This window comes from Ascaphus truei, chromosome 4 (genome assembly GCF_040206685.1).
Source record: "Ascaphus truei isolate aAscTru1 chromosome 4, aAscTru1.hap1, whole genome shotgun sequence".
Taxonomy (NCBI): domain Eukaryota; kingdom Metazoa; phylum Chordata; class Amphibia; order Anura; family Ascaphidae; genus Ascaphus; species Ascaphus truei.
Window position 1 is genome coordinate 298,340,511 of NC_134486.1, and position 21,372 is coordinate 298,361,882.

A 21,372-nucleotide genomic window follows, 5' to 3' on the forward strand; every position below is an offset into this window, starting at 1 on the left:
GACTGTATGAGCGGGAGAGAGAGAGAGAGACTGTATGAGCGGGAGAGAGAGAGACTGTATGAGCGGGAGAGGGAGAGAGGAGAGACTGTATGAGCGGGAGAGAGAGAGACTGTATGAGCGGGAGAGGGGAGAGAGGAGAGACTGTATGAGCGGGAGAGAGAGAGACTGTATGAGCGGGAGAGAGACTGTATGAGCGGGAGAGAGAGACTGTATGAGAGGGAGAGAGAGAGACTGTATGAGCGGGAGAGATACTGTATGAGTTGGAGAGGGAGAGAGACTGTATGAGCGGGAGAGCGAGACACAGTATGAGTTGGAGAGAGAGAGACTGTATGAGCGGGAGAGAGACTGTATGAGCGGGACAGAGAGACTGTATGAGAGGGAGAGAGAGACTGTATGAGCGGGAGAGAGAGAGACTGTATGAGCGGGAGAGATACTGTATGAGTTGGAGAGGGAGAGAGACTGTATGAGCGGGAGAGCGAGACACAGTATGAGTTGGAGAGAGAGAGACTGTATGAGCGAGCGAGAGACTGTATGAGCAAGAGAGAGAGAGACTGTATGAGCAAGAGAGACACTGTATGAGCGAGCGAGTGACTGAGCGCGAGGGAGAGACACTGTATGAGCGAGTGGGAGAGACTATGTCTGATGTTAGGAGCTTTCAACAAACTTGTTAGTGTAGTTCTTAATATTGTCCACAAGATGGCAGCACAGTCCAGCTATTCACTTCCTTACCTGTGAATGTTCTGTATCCTGTCGGAGATGTTCGAGCTGCTGCCAAGAAGACAAACCACACGTTTCCTCAGCTGTCCTGCGGTCTTGGGAATTAGAGTGGAGCTGTTCTGTAAGCCACATTTGAGTCCTCACAGAGGGCTGAAGTGGAACTGCCTGATGCCCAAGGTGGCTGTATCTTTGCACGTAAGTGTCACTAATGGCAGGAGGTTTGCTTTCAGGTAAGGCACTGTAGGTCATGTCCAGGGTATGTCTCCTACTGGATGCAGCCGTGGTAGCAAAATCATTTCTGCTACAGCTGTCATACTTGTATTTGCAGTCATTGCCTACAAATAGTTTCTTGTCCGTGTCTTTATCGTCCACCTTAAGTAGCTCCATGCTGTGGTGTAGACAAGCTGGCCGCTGCCCATATGACTGCTGTGACACGGCACCTTCTCTCCCCGAGCGTTCCAGGCTATGCCGGGATCCAGGCTTCTCAGCTCGCACATCCTGACTGAGTGTGTCCGGCACGCTGAGCTTAGACAGAGACGACCATTTCTTCATGGGCCTCGAGTCTTTCATGTCAAGAGGGGTGTCGGAAACCCCATAGTTTTTGCTCCCGCCCGGCAAGGAGTAGCTGCTGTCCCAGCAGGATGTGCCTGGCCTCTCCTCTCTGTGCCTGGGCAGGGAAGATCTAGCCGTGGAAGGCATTACATGGGCAGTGGGAAGACGGACCAGCGAGTTTACTGGTTTGAATGAGGATGGACCACTGGATGTTGAATGATCTGAGGGTGAATAGAAATACAGGTTATTGTTTACAATGAAGTGAAGACAACATGAATGTCTGTCCAGGAAACCAGACAAACTGACTAACTAGGAAGCCACTGTGGAGATTTTACAAGTCTGCAATGATTATTATGGATACGCTGTACATCAGGGGTGCCCAACTCCAGTCCTCAGGGGCCACAAAGAGATCAGGTTAAGGATAGCCCTGCTTCAGCACAGGTGGCTCAGTCATTGAGTCATCACTAATTGAGCCAGCTGTGCTGAAGCAGGAATATCCTTAACACCTGACCTGCTGGAGTTGGCCTGTGCTGCTATACACTATGTAACGTTAACCTGACCCACAACTCATGTGAGTTAGGTTCATGGCACTTGCTTTTTATGACAGTAAGATTTGTTCCAGGACTCCTGCAAGTCAGAGGGCTAGATGCACACTGCCCACTCTCACTTTCAGGAATCACAGACACGGAATCATTTTATTGCATGCAAGACAAGTGCCACCTTATTAATTTATACAGTGATAGATCATTATTGGGACTGTGCATCAACAAACAATATATACTCTAAGTTTGACTCTAATAAAGAAAGAAATATAAAATGCAAAGAAACTACATGTTGCATTATAACTATATGTAATAATCACCGCAGTACAGGGCCTTTATCTGCTCATTAATGCCTTAGCTGGAGGAATTGAACAAGAGGTGTAGGATTTCACTCCTGGGGTCGGGGATGGCCAGGTAGTATACACTGTACCCTGTTCTGAAGGGACTATTACTTCTATAGGCTAGATGTGTTTAATTTGTTATTAGTTTCATGTTTTTTTTAAGTTACTTGTTCAAAAGTCTTTAAAGCACAGAATTTACACGGATCAGAAAGTTTCTGAATGTACGGACGTTGTAGCCTCGAATGTACTGAAAAAGTAGAAAGAAAAAGTAATTGCTAGATGCTGCATCACTGTACAAAATACTGCATGCTAAATAATCAAAACTCAACCCTTACACCAGCGGTGCGCAAAGTGGGGGGCGCTGGGTTTGTCTGGGGCGGGGGCGTGGGCAGTTGCAGAGGCCCCACGCTCTTCCCCGAGGCATTTAAATTAAATGCCGGGGGACCGCACAAGGTCACTGCAACTCACTTACCTGGACTCTGTCGGCGTCACTCGTGTCCATGGCAATGTGGAGGTCACGTGACATCACACGCGTCAAATGACGCTGCGGGTCACGTGACCCCACGGCGTCATTTGACGCTGCGCGAGGTAAGGAGGGGGGCTCAGAACCGAGAGGAGCAGGTGGGAGGGAGCAGCGAAAAAAGTTTGCGTTCCCCTGCCTTACACCATGTGTTTCCCAACCGGGGTTCCGCGAGAGCATCAAAAGCGTGTTTTCCCCAGATCTCGCAGCGCAGGGCAGCTTCCTCTATCCTGATTGGCTGCATTAGCCAGCAGCAGCCAATCAGGAGGGGTTGTCAGGAGCCTGCAGGGTGTGGCCAAGCAGAGGAGGTAGCAGCATGGGCCGCAGAGAGTTGTGTGTGTTTTCTGTGACTGTCCTGCCCACCCTGACTGCCTGTCTCTCTCTCCTGTGACAGTCTCTCTGTCCTGTGTTTTCTGTGACCCTGTCCTGTTCTAGGGGTGCCTCAGCAACTGAGTACTGTAGTTAGGGGTGCCCCGAAAAAAACCATGTCATTAGAATGTAAAGCTCTGTAAAAAGTTATATCTATGCTTTCTGACATGTATTTATGCGATTTGGTAACCCGTCACAAACTATGGTAATGTCAATTTTAGGAGGGGGGGGGGGGGGGGATCTGTTATTTTTAAGTCAAATAACATGTATCATTGAGTGTGGTTCTATGTAAGAATCCTGATGGCATTTTTCATTTGCATTGACCTTTGAGACAGATTAGATTCCAAGCTTTTAACACCGGTCACAAAAGGGGATATGAAAGGTGACCCAAAGGTCACAAGACGTGTCAGACATCTACTTGTGAAATGAGCTGTCCTCAGCAGTTCCACTGTGGATTAAGCAGATACAAGCAGTTAATCCACTTGCTAAACAAAGCCTTTCAATCAAGCTACGAATCTTTAGGGCTACAGACTAACAAGGCAAGGGGTCTTACACTAGCTCAAATAGAATATTTCCAGTGTGCGTGTGCATATATATCTCAAGTTGCAAAGATTGTATAATTTTCTGTGGCAATGCAACTTCTAAAATGTTACAATTAATATATTTTTTTTCCTACTTTATATCTATAATAAATTAGTGAAAAATCATATCACATCAATCTATAACTGAATCTCCAGAATAAGCACATTCTAATTTTGCTTATCGTACTCACTAGATGTCATTTTTTAATGAACTTCCAGTATTGTTTATGTTTTGTAAACGGATCTACATTATGAACATGTATTATTACTTCATAAAACACAAAATTGTAGGCAAAAAAAACAAAAACAAAAAAAACTATTTAGTATTTAAAATAACGCCAGTCAATGTATCAAACATGCATAAGGAGACAGTTCTCCGTGAGGTTGCTACGGTGCTTTTTCCCCCCCTTTATAATCATTTGTCCCAACCTGCAGAAATGTATCCTGTCCTAACACTGCTCATGTGCCTTGTGGGCAATTTCTATACCCCGAATTAACGTACGCAATGGGACCGGAGCATGTATGTAAAGCGAAAATGTACTTAAAAGTGAAGCACTACCTTTTTCCCACTTATCGATGCATGTGCTGTACTGCAATCGTCATATACGTGCAGAACTGATGTAATAAACGCATGTGTAACAGGCTCTATAGTCTCCCCGCTTGCGCTCACCTTCGGTACAGGTAGGGAGCCGGTATTGCTGTTCAGGACGTGCTGACTGGCGCATGCATGAGCTGCCGTTTGCCTATTGAGCGAGATGTACTTACTCGCGAGTGTCCTTAAACCGGGGTATGCCTGTACTGATAACCCCTATGCACAAGAAAGGAGACAGGCTGGATCCATCCAATTACAGAGGTCAGGGAAGGGGTCATAAGTGAATGCCAGGATGATACAACGACCGATGAACAACAAAACATTTCAAACCCACATTGGCAGTAGAAAAATAAATACATACACAGCACACACACACACACACACACACACACACACACACACACACACACACACCTACCACCCATTGTGGCCAAGCACTGCCATACACAGCACTTATTCCCTCACCTGCTGTCTCTGTAAGTCTCCCACCATACCTCTTAGATTGTAAGCTCTTCGGGGCAGGGATTTCCTTTCCTATTGTCTGATTTTGCTGCACTTATTGTATCATTTTAATTCCCTGTACTGTATTCTTTGTGAAGCGCTGAGTACACTTTTGGCGCTATATAAATAAAGACATACAATACAATACATACAATACACACACACACACACACGTATATATAAAACTTTGCATTTGTCTATAGAGTAAGAGCCCTGATGCTAATTACATTTCCAATGCCAGCAATAAAGATCGAAGGATGATGCTGATGACACAAAAATTATTATAATTTCAGATCAAAATAATGTTTTTAAAACTTGATGGTGCAAAAACACAGTATAACACGCTGAAGAAAAAACTTTAAAGAGCTATGAGGTTTGAACTATAAAGCAAGAAATGTATGAGGAACCAGAAGGAGCTGTGGGCTAACTCTCCTGTTCCACCCAATGGAGAGAGAGCCACGCCATGAACACCAGAGAACTGGAAGTAAGGTATGGGGCGGTGCCAGTTTGTGTCACTAAAAGTTCCAGCAATGAAAGGGATAAAAGACCCTGTTTCTGTGCCCCACCACAGACCATGTCTGTAGAACTGTAACTCATTTTGATTCTATGCCTCTCAGTAACTGAACAGAACGTTGTCACTGCTACTATAGAAGACGCTGTGAACATAAATTAGCACTATTATTATTCAGTGCAAAACTAAACTTCTCAATCCATTTTATTTCATACGCATTGACCCATTTTTATTAAGCAGTGCAATCCCATAAGACACATTTCGCCATCGGAAGACACCTTACGAGCCCAGTCACTTTGTGAATGTACGGGCTGCCATTTTCACACGCGCAAATCCCTGGCAGACGGTGCTGCTGTGTGATCACATTTGAAACAATCCATACCCGTTATTAGTGAGAAGTTTCAAGACAAATATTTTTCTTTGGAAATAAGTTTTCTATTCTGGTTTTCTTCTGCCCTATAAATCATATACCCATTCTATGAACCTCCACCAGTGTTCAATTTCAGAAAAATCAGTGATATAAAGATATTGTTATAGGCATATACAGGGTATAGGTTTTTCCCCCAAATAATATGGCGAACAACACTTTTCTGCTACTTTTCTCAGTTTGTCTTCTGGGTATAAATCTGAAAAGCCATCAAGCAGCATAGCTATGAAAGAAAGTGCTTGTCTAATTGCTGGGCGAGATTGTTCTCCTGACTGCAGAACGGATTTATAATTTGGTAAGTGTTACTAGGGCTTTGAATGACACGGGGAGTTTACCCAAACAGAGCGGCCACACACTGCTGACCAAGAGAGAAGATGTACCAAATATTACAATAAGAGCCAAGATGGACATGGGTCCTTCTTCAACCTAATCTTCTATGCAACTGTGTAAAATGTAAATCCCACAGTGCACAAGAGACTGCAGAATACAACGTGGTTCTCAAGTATATACAGCACATGGGTATCACGATATTGTCCCACTTTGCCATACGTGTACTTTTCTACCTTTTTAGACTTATTTACTAGAGCAGGGGTGGCCAACTCCAGTCCCCAAGGGCCACCAACAGGTGGGGAGTTTTCAGGACATCCTTGCTTCAGCACAGGTGGCTCAATCAGTGGCTCAGTCATGATGCCACTAAAGGGCAAAAAGCTTTACCAAGACCTTCTAGCTGTGCACAAGGTAACAAAACAAAGTGCTCGAGATCACGTGAGCCCAAACTGTTACTTCTCTTCCATTCTTATATCCAACGCTCACTGAGAGAAGGTCATCAAGACTAAAATCAAATGAGTGCAGAAGATCAGGTTAAGTGAGACTGCACCACAAATGGCATAAGATTAAAGCAGGCAGGATTTACCTGGCGTTTATTTTTCCCGCCAGCCCAGTTCTCATTTCCAGCACTGCTTAATGCCGCACGTGCAGTTTGCCCTGGGAGGAAAGTGCCAGGCAGCAGCAGCAGATACAGAAATAGCAGTAGCTGAAAGTGTCCCGTACAATGCAGGACAATCTGGTCTCCTATGGGTTGCATCAAACCGACTTGTACTTCTGTATTTTTATCACTTCAATACCATTATCCTGTCTTGGAGAAGGGAGACTGGAAACGGTTTTCACTCCCTCAATCAAATTACTAAGTAATCACAGGAACAGATCGATGGCTAAATAAATACACGTTCATATGAAATTGTATGGCTGACAGGCGTTTATGTAGCATTATACCATTAAAAAAGGCACATTATCTATGTCTTCCGTCTCTCCAACACAAATACGTGCATCACAGTGTAAGGCTGCAGCCCCGCAGTCGGTGATGTCACCAGCTCTCCAAGCGTGAGCGCCGAGTGTCCTGTCTATTTCGCAAGCGTGTGGGGGGCGTTGCGGGCAAGTTGAGCGCGTTTGAAGGTTACATTTTTTGTTTACTCAAGCGCCAAGCTTGAGTGAGCGTGCGTGCTCGCGCACAACATGAGCGGTGACTTGCACATATAGATTTATGCAAGTAAAATAGTCCAGCACCGCGCAGTCAGCGCCAGCGGGGCCGCAGCCTTACTCATGCACAGTAGTTACTGTGCGGTTGTGTAAATACACATTCACAAAAGCACAGCATGTTTTGTGAGTAGCTACGGGAGCAATATAAATCCCTCACCGCAGTTGCAGGCCATGGTCACTAAAATGATAACCTTAAAGATAAGTGTATGGATAGAAGTCACAGCACTCCCAAGGTACGAAATCTTCCAGGCATAATAGCTTCTTTATTCATATTATACATAAAATGGTAAAATCCATAAAATCCTACAGTCAGACTAAATAGTGAGATATATATATATATATATGTAATAGATATATATAGTACCTGGACTCGAGCCTAGGGCCAACACAGTCCTAACGGGCCGAGGCACCAGTCCGGGTGCTGTGTATCACGGTTTGGTCTGACTAGTGTTTTTCTACTTTTACATTATGGTTTTGTACCATTGTTTGTATGATCTGAATAAAGACGCTATCATGCCTGGAAGATTTTGTACAGTGGGAGTGCTGTGACTTGTATCCATAGACTTTACCATTTGGACCGCAGAGGTGGTAAACGGCCAGACATCGAGCACCCGACATCTCTGGATTCGTACGATTATGCTGTGAGTGCTGTTCCCTTCTGAAGGTTGCTCAACTTTAAAAAGAGAGCTATTTAGGGTGAAAAAGACTTCTAAAAGCTACTTTTACAACATGTGCCTGAATGTGTGCACCTTTCCAAGGGTTAACCCTGGCGTGTGACCACACACAGACAAAACAATGCAGCTCCAGCAGGGAGGTGTCCAATGCCGGACAAATGTCCACATTGCACTGGGCTCTGCTTCACAACAGCTGTTACTTTCGGGTCTGGAAGACACTGCAAACCTCACACAGTTAAACCCAGTGTTATACTCCATCTGATCATTGTTCCTGAAGAAAAATGCTTGGCATGGTTTGCTTCCTCTTCTAGGAGTGCACATTCCCCACAAGAGTGACAATTATTTAGCTTGAAGAGAGAAACGCACCTCACCTATAGACGTTTTTGTACATGAGCTTTCATGGCCTTCTTCATATATTTGTACTTGAACCCAGTCTCATCTTGGTGGTGTTAAACACAACACGTGTGCTATTCGTGTTTTAGAAATGGCAATACAGTGACTGACTGCTGAACGTCTGTTCTAAACTTATCCCAGACATGAAGTAATCCAGCAGTGACGCAGCCTCCCGTTTTATCTACATGCTGCTTTCCCTGGTCTAGTTTCAGGCACACTAAAAAGCCGCTCTTTATCTGGAGCAGGGAAGGCCAACTCCAGTCTCAAAAGCCACATCAGGTCAAGTCTTCCGGATATCCCAGCTTCAGCACAGGTGGAGAGGTGGCTCAGTCGAAGACTGAAGCAGCGATATCCTCAAAACCTGCCCTGTTGGTAGTTCGAGGCCTAGAGCTGGTTCTACCCCTTATCTAAAAAGTCTTTAGCCTGGTAGATTATATATATATATATATATATATATATATATATATATATATATATATATATATATATATATATTTTTACATATATTCTACGCACTACGTTAGTTGACTTTTTTTTTTTAATGTATTGGTGCAGGGTTTATGTATTTCTTTTCTATTCTAAGATTACTGGGTTATGTTTGTCCAATTTAAATCAAAGTAAATATATTTATGTGATAACTTGTTTTTTTTTTCTATATCAATAAAACTTGGAATCAGATGAAAATAATGATAGTCATAAGTTTGTCATTTTAATGTGTCCAAGTATTTTTTACATCATTTTTAAAAGTCTGAAAAAAAAAAAATAATCTCTTTGCAGTTTCAACAGGGTTTCTGAAGAGAAAAGGTGACCGTCTCATTTATTCCATCCCGAGGAGAAGGTCATCCACAACAGACAACATACACTGATAGATATAAATAGTTGGTGATCTATACAAACGCTAAGTATTTAGCACTTTGGGCCTCATGCAGAGAGCATCGTTATTTCAAAATTGGCAATTTTTTGTACAATTTAGAGCAGAAAACTGCAGAAAATGGCGAGTTACGAAAAACGCGCCAATTTTTTTTTTCTATTTCTAAAACTCGCCTCGCGGCTGGCGAGAACCTCCATCTCGCCATTTTTAAAACTCTCCGAATGCAGAGAGGTACGAACGGCATGTAGCGGCTGTTCGCGCCAGGAAAATGGCGCGATTTTCTCATTTTTGCCGCGCCAGGAAAAGTTGGCAATAAGATGACGCTCGCCGCCTATAGCAAAGGGGACAAAAAATGCGCGATTTTTTCTTTACGCATTTCTGAAGCGCACATCTTTCCAATTTAAACTCGCCACACGCATCCATGTTAAACATAGCAGAATTCGAACTTTTCTGCATATGGAGAATAAAACTCTCCAAAAAAGCTACTTTTTATGAAATTCGCCAATTTGAAAATTCGATGCTCTCTGCATGAGGCCCTTTATTTTAGCTATGTTTAACAGCATTTCTTTAGGTTAGGCCTGAACGCCTGAGAGCAACACACACATATTTACAAATATCAGCGGATGTGCCCGGCTTTTGTTAGGGACTCATGACTGACAGAAGAAAGCTGAGTTAAGCAAGGAAAAGGCAAATTATTGTAAGATGGCTCACAGTGTATATTTATTTTTACCAAAAAAAAACAATGTACTGTACTTGTCAACAAGACATTACTGTGCTTTGCAATCTCAGCTCCGATGGTTGTGCGTTTTGCTCACAACCAAAGTAGTAAGGAGATGGATGGGAACAATTGATGATACGGATTTTTAGCTTATAATTGTCAGTCACAGTAATGACAACTTTAAAGCAGCAATGACATCTCTCCGTACATCTGTAGCAGTTTCATGTCACGAGCGGTCTGACATTTTGTATTCCCCAGGGGATCTCTTCCTAGTATGGAGCAGACAGGAGCAGTGGGTGAGCAGCTCTGTATGTGCGTGTATTTGCTCACAGCTGCGAGAATACACAGCCACATTATTAAACATTGTGTGTCTTGTATAACTGGCCCCTTCTTCCTCACTAAAACCAACGATAACACAGGCAGCTTTATACCATGAAATTCAGAGCAGTTGTGGATTCACAATAGACTAAGAAACCCCTATGGTAAACCTCCATCTTGCGTTGACATTGAGCATGTTATTGCCAACACAGTGACTCTCACATACCTCCAGCGGCCAGGGAACACAGACATGCATTTGTTAACATGCATGGGCCTCATTTTTATCATTTCTAGAGTCAGGGAAATATATGAAATATAGAGGGGGGAGGGAGGTTACCTTGTATTGCTTCATTAAGTTAAGACAAAACCCACCATATGTACTCAGAGCAGAGAGGCTGGCACATCGCTGCTAGCGACACTTGTACCTACATATATGGGGTACGGCAAGTCCAGTCTTCAAGGGCCACCAACAGGTCCCAACTTCAGCACATGTGGCTCAATCTTCAACTGAGCCACCTGTGTTGAAGTAGAGATATCCTGAAAACCTGACCCGTTGGTGGCCCTTGAGGACTGGAGTTGCCCACCCCTGCTACACATCATACATACTCTGTACAGAAAACAACTAGTTACTTAACCCCTTCCGCTAGCGTTGCACTCTATTGTGGAAGGGTTTAACGTTGCATCCCGGATGCAGGTTTGAGACTTAGACTATTGTACTGCTCTGTGGCACATGTTGGTGCTTTATCAATAATCAAAAATAATATTAGGGCTAGAAATGTTTTGTGAATTGGTATTAAAGCACTTCATTTCAAGGAGGGTAAGACGCATAATCCCATTTCCCTCCACACCCCATATGGACTGGTCACCAATTCTGTCAATTCTGCGTTGCAGAATGATAATGAGTATCTCTATACCCCTAGGGCTGCGCCTACGTATGACTTTACTTAAGCGAAAATAAACCGTGATAACCAACCTAGCCACATGTGTAATTATTGGTGGCAGCCAGTAATGTTTTCAGGGACGGTTCTCCAAGCCATTGGTGTTAAGGATATCCCTGCTTCAGCAAAGGAGGCATAAATCAGTGGCTTCAATCATTTTGATGTGTTATACTGAAGCTGGGATATCCTTAAAACCAGACCTGTTGAGGGTACTCGAGAACTGGCGTTGAGAACCACTGCTTTAAGCAAAAGAAGCTTTACATCAAGCGACGTGTACAAGCAACGAGACACAGATATTACATAAACGTGCTAGGAGAGAAATCCCGCATCAGAGAGCTCCCTGCAGGGTTAGAGAGCGCGGAGTCTCCAGGCAGCCTAGCAGTTACAGGCTGGTGTGACACCTCTCCCATCTGCATTCAGCGACTGACAATCTCCCGCTGAAGCCAATTACTGGACTGTTTTGCAGTTTGTTTTTATTTGGGGAGCATATTTGTGTGCGAGGGAGACAACGGATGTCACTAAACGGAGTATTTTCTTTTATGCGTATTCTGATTATTTTTGCTCTGCTCTTAGCAGTTATAAAATAATAGGTTGCACTCCCACCTGTGTTTTCACCATAAAAACAAACAGCCCCGCTGACAATGAAATTGACTCCGTGATATTTCCATTGCTTTGACAAGGTCAATTAACCCATACACTGCTGCCGAGATTAACCCAGCCGTCCCTGACAAACTCTCCTTGCAGTGGGGTCGATAGCAGAACGGGCCTTTCCGGATGGAAGATTGCAAGCAACTTTCTAGCCCAAAAGTGTGTATCTTCAGCAACAATCCCAGAATGATAATGCTGGGTGGCTCCGTTCCTACAGCAATACATTTATTCATCAGGGTTTCGGTGCCACGGCACCTTTGTCAAGATACAAAACTCAAGCCCACAAATCATGTGAACATAAAGCAGTTTGTGACAAAAACACGTCGTCGGGCGGAAATGTCATTGATCCCGTGATTGTGGACTTGAGTTTTCCATCTGCGGCACCGAAACCTTGATAAATACATGTTAGAAACTTTAGCGTCAGTCGGCATATCACTCTGGTATGCGCAGCTTGTGGCAGAGGCAAGCGGTGACCAATGGTAACGCCCGGAAGTGTCAATGACTTGTAATAAGCAAGTTTAATAGGAGTGCGTCCCACCCACAGACCGATCTTTGGCAACAATAAAAACGCCACAGAACCTTCCTCGGAGACTGTCCATATCGCAATCAAGTCACGGAATAGATTATACACCACCATAGCAAACCAGTATTAGATCCCCAAATAAAAACAGTTAAGAATTGCTAAAAGGTTAATAAAAACCCTCTAAATTACCATTGAATACAACATTTATAAAAAAATAAATAAACGGCCACTCCACAATGTATACAAACAGAACAGAAGATGAGATTGCGATCTCACATTTATGGGGTCACTCAGAAGTGAGACAGCTCTTACATGCATGAAAGCCGCTTTAATCAAGCAACGGACAAATACCCAGATTCATTTATTACAGCCTTGATAATAATGAGTTGCTAATCCTGGTGTTCACCCCATATGGTCTCTAAATCTTAGTAGATAAAATCATTGAGGAGAAAAGCCTATTATTGTATTTACTGAAATACTTGCGGTTACCCAACAATCAACACAGCAGGACAGAAAAGGGTCTGCGTTAAATGGGGGGGGGGGGGAGGGGGATAACCCGACATCACGCCTTAGGCCGCGCTTTTAGTCCCGGTGATGCGTCAAAACAAATGTACTGAATCCATTGCGTGGCTTATAGTAGGAGCGAAGCCACGGAGAGACGGCTTGGTCGTGATCGCTGGAAGTCAATTCAATTTGATTTTTTTCAGCGACCGCAGCCCGACATCAGCGTCGCCAGGGCTATAAGGGCGGCCCTAGTGAATCCCGCCTTGCGTATTAGATTACTTTATAGCTGCCACTACAACGCAGTCAGCCCTACACTAATGAAATACTTAGGGGGTTATTCATGAAACTAGAATATTGGCCAATCGAGGCACTACCACATGGAAACTCCCATTTACTTCAATGGGAGTTTTTGTGATCTAGTGCCCCAATCGCAGTTTCACAAATAACCCCCACGGGCACACAACGTTTGGTCGGAGCTGTGCTTTCAGAGGAGAGACTAAAGTAAACTACATTTCACGTGGAAACCCCGGCAAATGAGTTTGCAGGAGCTCTAACTGCCCAGTGTGAGATTTGTACCATTATGCTCCCTAATACAAGGAAGTACAAGTGTGCAGTAGGAAAAGCAAACTTACTTTAAATGTTAAATGAAACCTGCAAAACTCATGTCTTGTGGTGGGAAAGAGCATGAAAATGCTTCGTATTATTGCCCAGTACAATAATAAACCAATTATTCAATATTCATATTTATTATTAACACACAAAGATACGATGAAGATGCTTGTGTGGCGGGGAAACATTCGCTTTGCTACCATAACTATTCAAAACAAGATTACTTCATATTCTATTTGGTGAGCCCAGTTGATTTATTATTGGAAGATTTGGACAGCACTGATGCACCCCAAATTTCTATATTCGAGTTTCTTTTTATGTTCCCAATGTATATACTTTCAGCCCTGGCACCGTTACCTAGCACCCTCCCCTACATATTGCAATGTGATCACTTTCAACAGAGTGTAAATATTTTTCAAGCCTGAACAGCTGCTTTAAAGGGGCACCGAAAATCCTGTATTGTGAAACTTAGCAAAGTAATTATCTTCCTTAAAACAAATATAATCATGCTTAAAGCAACATATCGCTGTTGTGGCTTCTTAGGAGATTACGAAATGAGGCATATTCATCATGTTTCCTCCACCCTTATCCCCCTCTCTACAGATCAGCAAAAGGGTGAGGGGTGCGAGTAAAATCCAATACAGCATTGCGTTTAAAAGAAGTGTCCCTTTTTTTAAATGCATGTGAAAGGATCCTAAAATATATACGACGTGCTGAAGCAGATTCCCCGAGGTATCACCCCTGCAATTTTGGAGCAGGCTACACTTTATATGACAGGAAACAAAAGTGTGTCATTCCTTGTTCCCTTTTAAAAGTTGTGAAAGGCTACAGTGAAACTTCTGAGGGCCAACAGGCATTATTTTTAGTAAACTGTGTTAACCCAGAAAAAGATTAGTTTGCCGTCCCTACTATCAATAGACCGACACAGTAGTTCTTGGAGCAGAGTGGGAGATGAGCACACAGGAGTCCAAATTACAGGCCAATAATAAACACGCTACCCGCTGCTTGGGAAGATTTTGTCTCTACTCAAATGAACGAGGCCGGCATGTTTCTGAGCGTGGGAAGGACGGTTTCACAGCATACTGATCACTTTATCTGCTGCCAATTTCTAGTTTACGGTTTTCTTTATTGCGTATAGTATGGTTTCCCAAATTCTAATGTATATTTCAAATTGCTCTTGTTGTCATCCCAACACACGCACCAATTATAATGCAGCAGCATGAGAGCGGGGCCAAGGCAGACTTTCCACCCCCTCACGCTCTCGGTAATTAGGCAACAGAACAAAGCACAACACATGAATAATAAAAAATGACTAAAGTATGACTTTGCTATTCATAATTGATCGCATATTTTTCCGATTGGGTACATCTCTTCCAAGCGCTGCCTGGACAGAGAGCATGACTGCGCCAATGGAGCTTCAAAACAAATATTCAGTGTTTTCCTTCTTGCATGACACAAGAGTTATACAGGTGTCTTTTTAGATCTCCGATTAAGATGTATAGCAAGATCAAAGTAACATACAGGGGAGCAAAACATTTTCTAGGAGGGCACAGTGTACAAATATCCAATCCATTGGCAGCCCACTTTTCATCACAGAACAGAATGGCCCCAAACAAAACCATATGGACATTAAGAAGATAATCCAACGGAAACTAGACTGTTACTGTTCACAATTACCATTGCAGTCATCGGTGAAATGTGTGCTTTCATTCTTTAATAAAGGGGAGGGAGTATTAGCCCCGAGATATAATTTAGCGGGAGGGCATCTTGATCTCTGGGTCGCCCCTAGTCTGCGAGTTTGACCAGTGATGTGCAGGGGGCTCTCTGATTGGTTGCTGGGTTTACCAGGTGAAGTTACCAGTAACCTAAGTATTGGGGCAAAGGTAGGAAAGCCTCCAATTGGAGCAGTTTTTGGAAAGCTGTTGTGGGAAAGATGTACCTTTGGTTCAGTGAACATGTGCACCGGCAACACCTGCTTACTCCCACCCACCTCTTCTTTTCACTTGAATCACAGGGTCGCACATTATGGACAGCATGGTTTATCTTGTACTTTTGCATGTATATTTATATATAAAAAGGAAAGACGACGTTGTTGGAATGTTTTGTTGCCCCGTGTTTGGGGTGTTAGGTGGTAGTGCAGGAGCTTGGCTCTCTAAAGTATATTTGGTTATATGTGGTTGAAATGGTTCTTTTCCTGGTCGAAGAGCGGGCGTTATGGCATAGCTTTATAACGGCCAACCTTTGGGGTTTTTAAATGTTAGAGGATATGGATGTTCAATATTTATATGTTAACATGTTTAACAAAATGCTGCGATCTTTTCAACCATAACAAGTCCTGGTTATTTTTTAAGGGGTTATCGAGGGCTTCAGGGGCGAGACTCTGGGGGCCATGAGGGTAGAGGGTCTGTCATTAAGGGAGATATCTGGTTCTGGTAATAATTAAATGTAATGCATTAGTGGGAAGCAGCACCATGGATCCAAACTACAGTGGTGCCGTCACTGAGGGGTTGCAGTGGTGCCGTCACTGAGGGGTTGCAGTGGTGCCGTCATTGAGGGGTTGCAGTGGTGCCGTCATTGAGGGGTTGCAGTGGTGCCGTCATTGAGGGGTTGCAGTGGTGCCGTCATTGAGGGGTTGCAGTGGTGCCGTCACTGAGGGGTTGCAGTGGTGCCGTCACTGAGGGGTTGCAGTGGTGCCGTCATTGAGGGGTTGCAGTGGTGCCGTCATTGAGGGGTTGCAGTGGTGCCGTCATTGAGGGGTTGCAGTGGTGCCGTCATTGAGGGGTTGCAGTGGTGCCGTCATTGAGGGGTTGCAGTGGTGCCGTCATTGAGGGGTTGCAGTGGTGCCGTCATTGAGGGGTTGCAGTGGTGCCGTCATTGAGGGGTTGCAGTGGTGCCGTCATGTCATCAGTGAGTGCTTGCAGTGGAATGTACTGTATTATATGCTCCAGGCCCTAGCTCCTTCAAATTATATCAGCAATACCAATTGGCTGACCAATGAGAAACTTGTAGACGGCTATTTTAACTTCGCCAAATCCCATTACCACTTAAAATTAAATGACCAACATAAGAGGCCGACAGAATTTACTGTTTTACTCCCCAATCATCGCAATGTTGCAGTATAAAGGAGTGTTGAGCGTGACTATATATATACGTCCATCAGCAGAGATCCAAAAAAACAAAAACATTTGTTTCAGACAATGACAGCTGCTGTCCACACTGATGTCCTCTAACCCCCTTCAGCCCATATGTTATCAGAGGAGCCAGGAGTTCACTGCTCTGCAATGAACAGGGAGTTTGTAGTAATTGGGTAGAGGCTGACGTGCCAGCAGGAGCTGTGGCCAATGGAAAAATAAAATAGCAAATTATGGGCTATGGTTTGGTGACTTCAGGGGATCTTTTAGCAGGTTTTGTCAACCACGTGAGAAAAGGGTGAAGTTACTGTGTTCTATGTTCCATCAAGAGCCAAGAGCCAGGGGTTTATGTAAAGTATATTGCACAAGCGAAGAAGTTAGCGATTAATTGTCTCGGCATGAGAAAGCGGTTTAGGACATTTGGTCTAGACCAAAACGCTACCAGCGTTGTCACCGGGACACTTTGCCGTGATGTCCGCTTCTGACTAAAGTCAGCCGTGCATCAGACCCGACAAGCCAGGTCTTCCATGACCCAACAACTGCATGTTTAAATGTCCTGCGCTAGACCGCTTCACGGCTTAGACAGGCCACTCGGTCGCGACATGTTTTAAATGTCCCGCAGGACATTTAAAGATGGCGTGTCGGAGCGGCCTGTCTAGGCAGTGTAGCAGTCCCGATGGAGGACATGCAGTTGTCGGAGAGGCAGACCTGGCTTGGCGAGTCAGGCGAGCGGTCGGGCACATGAGTGGACAGCGAGCGGTCGGGCACGAGTGGACGTCGTAGCAAAATGTCCAGCGGCGAGCTGCCCTGCTGCAAAGTGTCCCATTCCGTGAAGATATTACCAGAAAATGTTGAAGGTTTATTCAGTTTAAATTGAGCTGTTGAACTGGCTTTTTAGGGGCAAGTGGGAGTAGGGTTAAGAGACTAACCTCTGGGTAATTACAGTGGCACTAAAGGCTGGGTCCCCTATGGCACGATGGCTTGGTTATGGATTCTGGAGTGGTGGAGTTGGCAACGTCTGCGGTAAAATTCTGTATTCTTCCAGTAATAAAATACCGTGGGCATTTTCACAAACATATGGGTGTTTTGGAGTGAAATGGGTTGAGGGTTGTTGTTTGTCACAAACACCGCACTTGTGTGCAAGTGACTGTGAAAGGGGAGAACACGTCCAGCTGTCTCACTTCCCCGCTGGGCACTAAAAACTAGCAATATCTCCCCAAAAAACATCACACTACACCTCAATTACACTGCCACCACCAAGAATAATTTAAGGGCTTACGTTTGAGTTCTTGGTCTCCCGTTTACTGGGGAAAATATGTAATTAACACACAAAAACCACAATGTAGAAAAATGCAGTTAATCTCGTCACAAAGGTACAAGAGGTTCAATAACAGCTCAAACACCGTACTTATTACATTTTAGATTTAAACTATACAAACAGTGGTAGTGCTTATTTACAGAAAAGGAATGTTACAAAGACATACAATATATAAACATAGGCCGTTTCGTAAAATAAGGTATAAAAATAGAGAACCTATACATTACCAGTGAACAATATAAGTTCCCTACAAAAAGGTCTTGGAGTTGAGGATATCAGAACTCACGTGTTATGGATAGAACACTCTATGTTGAATTTTGATACCCAAATGCAGAAGATCTGGTAGAGGAAAAAACGGAGCACAGCTGCAAAAATGGAGGGGCTACAATACTGAAACTCAATTAAAACCAATTTATTGAGTAAGGTGGCAACATGGCATAGGTCAAGCAAGTTACTCCAATGCGTTTCGCGCATATTTCGACGCTACGTCAGAGAGTATACGACTCTATTGAAAAAGTTGATTTATGCCGCTTACTGCCCCAACCGGAAATGACGGGATGCCGGGGGCGGCGCATGAATGGCATCAGCGAGACCGGAGCAGACAGAAGCAAGTCCATCTGCTATCTACAGTGGCACCCTCCGGAGGGAGGACTAAGCATGCCGGAGATTTCGTTATTTAAAAACAATAACAGTGCATGATGTAGTTTAAACAGATAGTGAACTATATCAAAACATTTAAAAACAACCACAATAGAACTTACTATGGAACAAAGAATTCTGTAGAACTCAGCCGGTCTGTATATGTATCATCTAAACCAGGGGCACCCAAACTTTTTTTGCCCCCCGTGCCTGCTGCTCCTCCTTGGTGCACCCCCCCTCCTTACCTCGCGTGGCATCAAATGACGCAGCGGGGGCGTGTGACGTCACCCGCTCCATCATTTGACGTCACGTTACCGTGGCAGCATTTGACGCCGCGTTGCCATGGTAACGCGTCCTGGAGCCGGCTGAACCTCGATAAGTAGAGGTAGTAGAGGTTGCAGAGGCCTTGCACGGTCCCCCGGCATTTAATTTAAATGCCTGGGGTGAGATTGCGGGACCTCTGCAACCAGCTGCGCCCTCCCCCCCCCCAAAAAAAAATCTCGCGCCCCCCAGTTTACGTACCGCTGTTGTAAACATCGGACCAGAATGTGTCTCACTCACAACCATAATAGACCTATGAGAACTTATATTAATGGTTTCAATAGATGGTTGTACAGGAAGATTTCAAACCCGAGATCTGTATGTTATATTATCAGAAACCTTTTTGTATATAAACACATATGATGTGCTGTATGTTGCTATTTAGAATGCTCAAGCAGGTGAACTGATCAATCTGGATAATGTGAATAATTAAATGGATAAAACATTTAGAAAAAAAAAACTCCCAATTAGTAAAAAAATAATTATATACATTAAACCATTACTATAATCAACTTAAAGATGAATAATAAACAATTAAGGATATATGTATATATATATATATTCAAATATATAAAACATGACAAGTTAATGAAAACTTGAAACATAGCCTATTTGAGTTGGATTGGTTTATTCCGATCTGAATGGCACATACAGAAAGCAGAGAAAGCAGGCAAGAGCAGTACAAATATACACAGAGTATGTTATCCGTCAGCAAGCAGTGGCTGGAATACCAATACACTGATTTCTCTTAATAGTGTGGTTCTCATAAGAATAATAGAGACCTAAAGTTAAACAATGATCTACTACTATTGAAAGAGATACAGTATACAGGCAGTCCTCGTTTTACAACGCTTCGCTTTACAACGAATGGCTTATCCAACGCTGTGCAATGCATACCTATGTTCATTTTTACAACGACAAAACGGCTTATCCAACGCTCTTAAAACGCTTTGCAACGTTGTGTATGTGTGTATATATATATATATATATATATATATATATACACATTCACATAAACAACGTTGCAAAGCGTCGTAAGAGCGTATATATATATATATATATATATATATATATATATATATATATAATATATTATATCATATATATAATACAGTATATACACTATATAATGTATGTGTGTGCTGCATATCTTATTGCCGGCATAAAATATTTGGTGTATTTTAGTGTTAAAAATGCCTCCAGGAACGGAACCTTTCATTTAAGCAGTGTTCCTATGGGAAAGCGTGTTTCGCTTTACAACGTTTCGCTTTACAACGCCTTTTTGAGTAACGCATTGTGTCGGATAACCGAGGACTACCTGTATAATGTAAACCACATAGACCCCTTGTTGAAGTCATTGTGCATATCAATATATAAATACTCCAGCGATGTACAGTATTTTCATAGCAAAAAAGAGAGATGAATATACATCGCTGGAGTATTTATATATATATATATAGAGATATGCACAAATGACTTCAACAAGGGGTCTGTGTGTTTTAAATCATCTTTAAGTTGATCATTAAAGTAATGGTTTTTTATATATATATATATATATATATATATATATATATATATATATATATATATATATATATATACACACAGATATATAGATATAGATATAGACACACACAGTGGTCGACAAATCACCAAAAAATCTACTCGCCACACAAAAAAATCTACTCGCCACCTAGTACCAAACGTGTGCTGCTTGGGCCAATAGGAGCTCGCCACGATGTTAAATCCACTCGCCCCGGGCGAGCAAATGTATAGGTTTGTCGAACACTGTATGTGTGTATATATATATATATATATATATATATATATATATATATATATATATATATATATATATATATATATATATATATATATATATATATATATATATATATATATATATATATATATATATATATATATATATATATTTATTTATTTTTCTAAATGTTTTATCCTTTTAATTATTTACATTATCCAGATTGATCAGTTCACCTGCTTAAGCATTCTAAATAGCAACATACAGCACATCATATGTGTTTATATACAAAAAGATTTCTGATAATAGAACATACAGATCTAGGATTTGAAATCTTCCTGTACAACCATCTATTGAAACCATTAATATAAGTTCTCATAGGTCTATTATGGTTGTTAGCGAGACTCATTCTGGTCCATTGTTTAGAATACACACACGCGCACGCACGCACACACACTGAGAGACCCGGCGTTGCCGGGGATTAAAATTTCCCTCTCTCTCCAGTCCCCCCCCCCCGTCTTTCTGCGCTCCCCCCTGCGCAGCTCCGTTCCCCCCCCCCCCCCCCCCGCCCTGCGCTGCACCGGTCATCCCCCCGCCCTGAGGAGCTCCGTTCCCCCCCTTGCACAGCTCCGGTCCCCCCACTGCGCAGCTCTGGTCCCCCCCCCCCCCACCTGCGCAGCTCAAATTTCACCCTCCCCCCCCCGAGCAGCTCTGGTCCCCCCCACAGTAACACACACACACTGGGTGGGTTACCGACTGGGTGGGTGGGTTACCGACTGGGTGGGTTGGTTACTGACTGACTGGGTGGTTTACTGG

General features: G+C 43.3%; 1 protein-coding gene across 3 annotated transcripts in view; it reads right to left on the reverse strand.

Annotated features, from left to right (window-relative positions):
• The window catches only part of CEP85L (centrosomal protein 85L), a 259,428-nt gene that overhangs the window by 102,706 nt on the left and 135,350 nt on the right, over window positions 1–21,372 (reverse strand). For all 3 annotated transcript variants that reach the window (XM_075597741.1, XM_075597740.1, XM_075597739.1), the window contains exon 3: window positions 730–1,490. In XM_075597741.1, coding sequence (XP_075453856.1) covers window positions 730–1,490 — 761 coding nt within the window. The remainder of the gene's footprint in view (window positions 1–729; window positions 1,491–21,372) is intronic.